This window comes from Dermacentor variabilis, chromosome 11, assembly GCF_050947875.1.
Source record: "Dermacentor variabilis isolate Ectoservices chromosome 11, ASM5094787v1, whole genome shotgun sequence".
Lineage (NCBI taxonomy): Eukaryota > Metazoa > Arthropoda > Arachnida > Ixodida > Ixodidae > Dermacentor > Dermacentor variabilis.
The window spans coordinates 86,694,061-86,704,047 of NC_134578.1; the positions used below are offsets into that span (position 1 = coordinate 86,694,061).

Genomic DNA, 9,987 nt, shown 5'->3' on the forward strand with positions numbered 1-9,987 from the left:
GCTCTTGCGTTGAAGCTATAGAACAAGGTGACTTCGCTCGCTGTTGCTACCGCGCTTATTCACACTACCATTTTGACAGCGACTGACCGCGCATATCGAGTGTGACGTGTCGTGTTTTCTTGAGCGTGCTGTCACCATGCTTATTAATTCAGTTACTAAGTGAATGTTTCCGAGATTATACGGCCAATAAAACCATTATTCTCAATTAGTTGTGCATTAATTTGCCATCGCAATCGGTGCTACGCCTTTCTGGCGAAACTTGTACTTTTTATTTGACTACGCGCTTCGTGAGAACTGTTTATGAAGCTTTACCTACAAGTCCACTGTTACTTCCAATTTTTTTCTTCAAGTGTACCTCAATTAGGCTGCATAATTCGCAATTTTCTATTCCACTGATTATGTAAGAAGCATATGAGTAAATTAAAGCGCTCTTACCGTGAGGAAAAGGTAGCTGATACAGGCGGTCAGAGCAATGGCCGAGTTGAAGCGCTGCCTGATGTACTGAAAAAAAAAAACGGACCAAATAGTTTAATAAACAAACAACCCACATTAGATGCGGATAGAAGATGGTGTAAAAATTTGTTTGTTGCACCTTGGTTGACTAAGCGTGCGTTACATTATGCTTGTTTATTTCATTAGTAAGCGAATATATATTGTTATAGCCGAAAAAAATGCTAGCCTTATTTGTTAATTATTACTTTGCTATCGCTACCAATGCATTGACCTTCGGGTGAAACTACAACGGTTTTTATTGATCTGACAAAGCAGTTTATAGAAGACACGAATGTTAGGCCGCAGTGCTGAGGCCCTATAACGTAAAGCTATTTCAATATTTATTTTAATTCCAATCTCCTGACGTCAACTTTGCGTAACCGTCGACGCAAGCATCGGGTGGTGACCCACGGGGTTGCCTGAGCAGACCAATTAAATGCTCTTCTCGTTCATAGGAGGTCACTTTTGTTTCCTTGAAAAACGAATCAAGAGCCTAGGCGTACGCTCAAGCGGAGAGGGATTTGATGGGACTGAAAATCATTAACCGGATTAAGAGGGTGGTGCCGGCGTCTGCGATTGGTCAGTTTCCCTTATTTAGCTTGCTGTGGCTGGCCGAAAATCACGGCGGCATGCAACGGACGCTTAAGAATGACGTTAAAACGGATCCCCGGCAAAGAAGAGTTCGCATAACGAGGTTGTAAACGTGCCGAAAGTGCTTGAAAACGTTACATGGCCGCGCAAAGAGTTCTCCTATAGGCAAATAAACCCATGCTCTCCGGCAAGTGCGAGTCGCTAGTGCCTGAGCGATCGGCGACAGTCATCTTTTACTCTTATCGGAACGGGGCAGCCTGCGGCTACTCAGAACGGACTTCAGTTTTGTTCGGCATATTAATGCATCTTTAACGCATACATGTCACATTGACGCGGTCAGTTCTTGCAGTTTTGCCACGTCGCGTGACACGCAGGTGAAGTAGGTGCAGCCAAAAAACTTTTGACCGATAGCCGAGGGCTATGGCGGAGAGGCGTCGAATGGGAAATAACAGTTTTTCTCTTGTTCGGTCAAATCATGCATAGTCCAAGGTAAATATACCTGGTAGCGAAGCTTCCATAGGAGCCCATACGTTCAAAACATGGCGGTCCGTAGGCGGTTCATGGGGCTTAGCGCCATCTGTATGTGGTGGGAACACTTCCGGCGGAAGAAAAAATAATGTGACGCCATGTCCGTTAAAAGCACAAGTGACGTCATTTTGTTTTCGAAGGCGCGAAATTCGTTTTGTTGTCCTGCTTTTGGAGCTATATATTCAAATGCCCCGCCATTCGACTTCATGGGCGTTTCGAGCTTTCAGCGCGGAAAGCGATGCAAGAAAAGCTAGCCTATACGGCTGTCGAAATCGCACCCCTGCACAGAACATACTTTCTTTGGAGGTGGCCCAAAAAAGTTTTTGAGCAATCGCGGAGGGCTGATTGCAGAATTGGAATATAAAGGTTTGGAATAGTTTTACGTTAAAGCGGCCCTGAGCCCATTGTTTCTTCGTCGGTAGACTTTAGCGCAATGACTGTTCAATGGAAGGTCAAGTATGAGAAAATGAAATTTTAACCGGACTGAAGCTCTCGATCGATTAGTTATCGATTGATTAGTTATTTGATGTCTCTGCTTCCCGCGTGCGGGAAAATATGCTTATTTTAATTTGTCAATACTTGAAGACACGAATTACGTAGGTAATAAGAACTTTTTTAAAGGGCAATAGTGCCGAGTACAAAAAGGGCTGGAATTTGAGGTGCAGCATCTACATAGAAATAGATTTCAAACCTTCAGTGCATTTGCCATTCGCCTGTCAGATCGGTCTGCTGTTTATACAAATGTCGACGTGCATAGCAGAATTATCGCGGGTATTCGCCTACATTCGAAAAGCTACAACGCTACTACAGTCGCGCACCCATTCTGATTAGTCAAGACTTTCCGTTTAAATTGGGTATTTAAGGAATTTTAAGCAATTTTCAATACCGTATGCTCGTGTAGCACCGATCGCCAAAAAATATTAACAGTGCTGATCTGAGTAAAAAGCGGTACTATCGTAGAGCGAAACACAGTACAGATATTTTACGGACTGGCGTGTCGCCACACTTTTGTAACGTAAAGTGGCAGAGACTAAACACAACCACAAGGGCGGGTACAAAGAACATGCCCTGCAGCGTGCAAGCTCTACGGCACTCAATTTTAACACCTTCTCGTTATTGTGCTTATTCTATGCTAGTTTCCGTTACAAAACAATACACACTTGAATACCTACTCGTGACCACAACGAACGTGATAAATCAAGACTAATATTACTGTAATGAAGAGGGATCCTAATTTGACTTATGTCACTTTTCTCCGCTTTCGGTCATCTTCACGTATCTTTTGAACGGTGTGTATAAGGTATGGTCATTTAGGAGCTCATAAAATCACTTCAAGATTTTAACCCGCGAAGGAGAGTTCATTCGTTAGGATGGTGGCGCGAAAGCTTGCTCGACTTTGCTCATGTACTAATATGTTCTATGCCACAATCGTTGACCGTAACTTTTCATAATATCACGTGACTTAAATGTGCAGTCAATGTTACGTCACTACGAGTCACGAAGAACATAGCTTCAAAATGTTGAAGGTTCATGATCCTCATCATCATCATCAACAGCAGCATCCTGTTTTATGTCCTCTGCCCAAGAGGAAGGCCTCTTCCTGCGATATCCAATTACCGCTGTGCTGCTCCAGCCAATTCCAACTAGCGCCCGGGAATTTCCTAATTTCATCGCTCCACCTTGTCTTCTGCAGTCCTCGACTGCGTTTCCCTTCTCTTGTTACCCATTCTGTAACCCTAAAGGTCCAACGGTTATATTACCGGCGCATTACTTGACCTGCCCAGCTCCATATTTTCTCATAATGTCAATTAAAACATCGGCTATAACCATTTGCTTTCTAATCCAAACCGCTCTCTTTCTCTCTCTTAACGCTATGTCAAGCAATCTTCGTTCCATCGCTTTTCGCACGGTCCTTAACTTGTTCTCAAACTTACTTGTCAGTCTCCAAATCCCTGCCCCATATGTCAGCACTGGTAAAATGCACTGATTGTACACCTTCCTTTTCAATGATAATGGTAAACTTCCTGTGAGGAGCTGACAATTTCCGGCATATGCGATCCAACCCAATTTTATTCTTCTATGAATTTCCTTCTCATGATCAGGGTTCCCTGGTGTTAATTGACCTAGGTAAACGCAGTCCTTCACAGACTATAGATGTTGACTGGCGATCTTGAACTTGCCCGGCTGTTCATCATTATCTTTGTCTTCTCCATACGAATCTTTAACCCCCCCTCTCACACTCACTCAGTTAAGGTCCTCAATCATTTGTTCTAATTCATCTGCATTGTTTCTGAATAGAACAATGTCATCGGCAAACCGAAGCTTGCCGAGATATTCGCCATCGATTTTCACTCCTAAGCCTTCCCAGTTTAATAGCTTGAATACTTCTTCTAAGCACGCAGTGAATAGCATTGGAGAGATTGTGTCTCCCTGTCTGACCCCTTTGTTTATAGGTATCTTCCTGCTTTCCTTGTGTAGAATTAAGGTAGCTGTAGAACATCGGTGGATATTTTCAATGTATTTACGTAAGTGGTCTGTACTCCTTGATTACGTAATACCTCTATGATTGCTGGTATCTCTCCTGAATCAAATGCCTTTTTGTAATCTATGAAAGCCATTTAGAGAGGCTTATTGTGCTCTGCGGATTTCTCGATAACCTGATTAATGACATGGATGTGATCAATTGTAGAGTATGCCTTCATGAAGCCAGCCTGTTCCCTTGGTTGACTAAAGTTCAGTGTTGCCCTTATTCTATTGGAGAATATTTTGATAAATATTTGAAGCAATACTGCGAGTAAGCTAATAGCCCTATAATTCTTCGATTCTTTAACGTCTCCCTTTTTGTGATTAGTATAATCTTAGCATTATTCCAGTTTTCTTGTACCCTTGCAGTCGGTAGACACTTCGTATAAAGAGCCGCCAGTTTTTCAAGAATTATGTCTCCTCCATCTTTGATTAAATCGACTGTTATTCCATCTTCTCCTGTCGATCTTCCTCGTTTCATGTCTTGCAAAGCCCTTGTGACTTCATCGCTAGTTATAGGAGAAGTTTCTGTATCCTGTTAATTACTGTTTGTAATTGAGGTATCCTGACTCCCCTGGGTTCTGTACAGTTCAGTATAGAATTCTTCCGCTGCTCTTACTATATATTCGAGATTGCTGATGATATCACCCTGCTTATCTTTCCGTGTATACATCTTGGTTTTCTTCACCTGGCTATCTTATACATAGCTAGTTTCAGCAGAGATGCCATAAGAAGCAATGCTGCTACAGATTCAGTTATCTGAATCTGAAGAAAAAAACGTACAGCAGGACGCTTGACGATTTCATACCCTTCGACGCCAATCATCAGAAATAAATAGTACGTATATTACAAAAGTGTATGAATGTCGTAAACAGAAATTATTTAACCAGCTGTCTTCCGCGTACATTGCACGCGGCGTTTCTCTATTTCAGACTATTGGCTCAGAATTATTTGGACATTGCATCACCTTGCATGTCGATATAAAAAAAAACATAAAGTAGAGCCATTCTGACGCACACGCAGATGAAATTTCAGTGAGATTACATTTTTTTTCTACACTTGAGCAATTTTTTTATACCCAACTTTCGCATTCCTATTTAGTGGTGTAGAGTGGACGTATATGCTTTTTGATTTCATATAACAAATACATCTGCAGTTGCTCGTCCTTTACATAGCGACCCCTTCTTACTTGTTTTTTTAATGTGCAGCAACATTATCTTCATTTTACCTAGCCGACCTATCGGAGCAGAAGTTGATGTTTTCGGTACCACGTGACAAAATTGCCACTGCAACGCTAGAGTGCCCCAGCTCCGTTCAACCTCTGTCTTTCCTGCCACTAAAATCTCTCTCTCTCTCTGTCACCTCTCACTCTCTCTCTATCAGCTCTTACTCTCTGTCTCTCTCTCAACACATTCCTACACCCAGTTTTGTATCTGGTAGGTGTAATAAAAGCGCTTATGTGATGATCTCAGTTTTTTTTTTTTTTTTTGCTTCCAGTACAGAGACATAGCAATAGCTCAACAATGACACATAGATTTTTGGATTTGTAAAACGGTTGTTGAGCTCGTGCTTTTTTCAAAGCGTGAAGCAAAACACCTGTTTCCGGTAACAGCAGCCCATGTGCTCATTCTAGCTGCAGGAGAAGGTCATCCTTAGCTTCTACTTTCCTGTGGTGACAATTTCATTTGAGTACAAACGAAGCCATTCCGTCATGCGGAGGCTGGTCGAAAAACAGCTCCTCTATTTTGCACCCTGTTTTTGCTTCGAAATTGCGTAAACACTACCAGAAATAGCGGGTCTCACTATTTTTTTTTTTCATCTAGGTAAAATGAACGCATTAGATAAGATGAAAAATACCACTTCGTGTCACAGAATAGGCAACTAGCTAAGCGAATTGTATCGTGCAAACAAAGAAAGAATCAGCAGAATGGACTAACGCGTATTTGGGAATTTCACCCCTGGTAAAAGTGCAGGGGGGGGGGGGGGTTGGCTGTCGTGGTGCGTTTCTGAGCATGAAGTCGCAGGGTCACTACTGGCCGGGGCGGCCAGAAGTGACCATGGGGACGAAATTAAACAATGTTCCACGATGATTCACCGTGCATTAGAGAACCTCAGGCAGTCAACCTTGTCCCTGAGTCCCCCAGCACGGCGTGATTTGTATTAGAATCGTCGTTTGGGCACGTAAGTATGCTGAGTTAAATCTTTCCCTGTGTTCATTTCACTCAATATGCTAAGATTTCCTGCACTTTTATTCAACGTGGAAATGTGTATGGTAGAGTTAGCCACGCGCTTCCTTAATAGTTTTCGCCTTAAGTACTAGTGACGGCAACCTTGAATTCGCGTACCTCGCGGGTTGACATGCCGCGGTGGGGTTGACGTGATGGAAGGACACTTACGAAGGACGTACGTCAGTAACGTGTTTCTTTGCTACTGATGGCATTGTTAATCATAGAAAGTCAGACGCGTACACTAGGAAATCATCAGTAAAACGACGGATTGATTATGTTTAGGCCGAATTCTTATCGTTTAATTGTAATTTCAACGCCTCCTCAACAAAGTCCACTGCGAGAAATTCGCCTCTACAGGGAAGCCATTTAGGCGTCCCCGACAGTCGATTTCTTGTTTAAAAAAAAAGAAAGAACAAGTACCGCTACCGACACTTCGCCACTGACTGCGTTCTGCTCTAGCGCTAACGGCATCGCTAGCGACGCACTTGGCAAGCGTGCGGATGTCAGTCCTTCTGAACTGCTCCAGTTATCGGTCAACTCGTACGCTGCTTGTTTTAACCCAGCAGTGGGAGCGACGGCTGGCGGATGCGTTGCAGGCAGTGGCTTCATAATATAATCGGAACTGACGACCGACGGCGTCTTCTATGTCATCTCGGGCGGAAAGAAGCAACGAAGAGTTTACTTTTTGATAATGAAGATTAAATGGAATTTGTTGCTGTAAATACCAGAGGTGCTGTATATTATATTAAAGTATGTTTAAAGTGAAGTGTGTTTAAAGTACATTTTTAAGTACAAAATATGTTTGCCTATATAGTTGTCTTGCTTAACCAGGTAGATTCTGTTTAACCTTTAAAATGATTTTACTGCTCTTTCCAACATGTGCATTTCTAATGGCCGCTGCAAAAATTAAAGAGGCTGTGAGCCGCCTGCTCTCGCCGCTAAGGTAAATCTTATAAGTAGGCTTGAAACAGTAACTAAGTAAGGCAGCTAATAACTAGATATGTTCGATTACCACATCCTTATAAACATAAAAGAACGTGTGGCATAGGATTGCTCGATAACGCTGTGCTTCTCTTGGCCTACTCACGCCCTATCGCTGTATCAAGCGGATTGATCTAGCTGGGGCGACGTTTTGTTAAAAAATAGGGTATTCGGAGCAAAATTCTCACTCTCGTTATAGAAATGACTAACACGCATTGAATTTAAACCTGCATATGGTCAATATCAACGTGAATAAGTTTGAACTTAAGTTTTGGATAATACATTTCCAGCTATAACGTAATCGCAGAAATAAAAAAAAGGGTAGCCGGAAAAGGTAACTATTTTCCAAAATCTTTGTACTGCGAAGAAAAACAAACAAGCAGAGGGGAAACCGGGGGCCTTGTGTGTGTGTGTGGCTTCAGTGCGTGTTTTCTTCATATGGCGATGTTAAATAAGCAGGAAATTTTAGTTTTGTGGAAATGATGCAGCTGTTTGCGCACTTCAAGCACCTACGCAACGCTGCACTTATTTGCTTACACTGTCTCTTGTTTGTTGCATCGTTCGGTGTGTCTCTTGCGTAAACTAATCAGCAGTTAAATGTGCTTATTGTTGTGCTGATATTCTTTCAAGGGCTGTCTGCCGTTGTAGGCGTTCTGCATTACAAGTTACTCTGCGCAATGGTATTTTAAATTGACATAAACTCTGCGGTTTTATCTGCCGAAACCGCAGCCTTATTATGAGTCACTCCGCAGGGAGGGATTCCGCCTTGCGTTTGCCCACCTTTCGTTTCCTTAACGCGCACCTAACTCTAAGTACAGGAGCATTCTTGCGTTTGGACTCTATTGAAATTCGGCTGCTGCCACTAGCATTAAACCCACGACTTTGAGCTGAGCGGTGCACCGCCGTATTCACTGTGTTACAGTCACTGGTACTCTGAAAACATGTTCCTAATATACTACTAACAAATCCTGCGCCTGCTTTTTTAGTATATGAGTTCAGCGTTACTGTTGGTGTGTTTTTGTCGAGATACAACTGAAATAAAGCTAAATAATGCTCCAAGGTGCTACTAAATCCTTCACTTCGTTCCACATGAAGTCCTACAGGTATTTTGCATATTTCTTAACACGTTCAATTTCTCCAGGCTCATTCGCGCTTCGATGTTGCGTTTAACAGTTTCATATAAACACACTGTAGACAGCTTGCGTAGAAAAAAAAAATAACTGAGGATAACTACACGCCCAATGCTAAGTGAGTATCGTAAGCGTTGGAAGCGCCGTGTACAAATTTACGTTTGCCGGCACTTGCACCACTGAGTGAACGCTCGAGACGCGAGAAACGTGCTTGTAAACTGCAGCCGCCAGTACCTCGAACACTGAGGTGATCCGCATCCCGTACATCACCGGCAGGAAAACATGGGCCGCGACGGGCGCCACGGCAACGGCGGCCAACGCGTGCCACATGAGGTGGAAACCGTAGGCGTAGAAGTGTCCAGCCATGCCAACCATTCCCGCGGACGAAACGATGGTCGCCACCACGGAGGCCGCCAGGGGAAGCGCTCGCAGCGCCCGGCTGCCCAGGAAGACCTCCGCGGTAGTGCGGGCCAGGCGCGCCTTCCGACGCAGCGAGAAGTAGAGGCCCAGACCGAAGTTGAGGGCCATAAGAGCGCCGAAGACCACGTACTCCAGGATAATGTCCTCCATTGCAGGCGTCTAACGAGGCACTACTCGGTGTGGCGGAGAAGGCCAGTATTCCGGATCTGAGGACGCACGTGGTCGCTGTCATTTTCTGTGAAACGGCGTTGGAAGGATTTCCTGTTCCATAAACTCGGCAGCGCAGCCAAGCGACGAGCACAAAAAAAAAAAAAAGAGATGATGCGAGTGTCTGTGACCTAGCAGCTGGCATTGTTTGCAGGGATTTTGTCCTTCTCGTGAATAATGCTCTCTGAGAAGCGACCTGTACTGCCTGCTGCGGCAGTTTATAAAGGGTGCTCTACTAAGTAGGAATATGTGCGGCAGAAAGCTGCAAGTTTCTTAAGTACAGACAATTTAACGTACACGCGTCTAATGGGAGGTATTCGAGAGCAGAAGGGGAACTGAGGGGCTCGGTCTTGTTAGTCATGACCACATAAAACCAAGAGACCATGGAACCAAGGTAAACATTGGGGAAATTAACTGTGATTTGTATTGCAATACAGAAAATAATGAAGATAAGCCAAACTAAGCGAACGAAAAGATAAATTGTCGCCGGAGGTAGCCGAACGAAATTGGCAGTGCAATGCACACGTAATCTGGAGGCTTCGTGTTTGGCTCCTACCGGCGTGAAGTTATCTTTTCGTCCACTTCAATTTCCCCTTTCTTCATTGTTTTCAACGTTCCAATTTAAACTGCATTTATTTCCAGATGCTTTCCTCGGCTTCATTGTCTGTTGGCTTTATGTGGACATCATTAACAAAATTGCGCCCCTCAGTTCGCCTTCTTCTCTCGTTTATTCATTGCGAGGGTCTCGAAACTGGCAGCCTTGATGTCATTAGGTCGCATGCGAGGGTTTACTAGCCATGTGCCTGCTCTCCTAAGATCACGTGGTACGTGACGCCATCGGGCAAAAAAAGAAGGATGCTCCAGGTCCGCCCTCCTTGGCTCTGAGA

General features: G+C 43.8%; 1 protein-coding gene across 1 annotated transcript in view; it reads right to left on the bottom strand.

Annotated features, from left to right (window-relative positions):
- The window catches only part of LOC142563365 (sodium-coupled monocarboxylate transporter 2-like), a 45,777-nt gene extending 36,658 nt beyond the window's left edge, over nt 1–9,119 (bottom strand). The window contains exons 1-2 of the mRNA XM_075673926.1: nt 8,708–9,119; nt 436–501 (exon numbers count right to left, since the gene is read on the bottom strand). Coding sequence (XP_075530041.1) covers nt 436–501; nt 8,708–9,043 — 402 coding nt within the window. The 5' untranslated portion in view covers nt 9,044–9,119. The remainder of the gene's footprint in view (nt 1–435; nt 502–8,707) is intronic.
- Between the last annotated feature and the right edge of the window lie 868 nt (nt 9,120–9,987).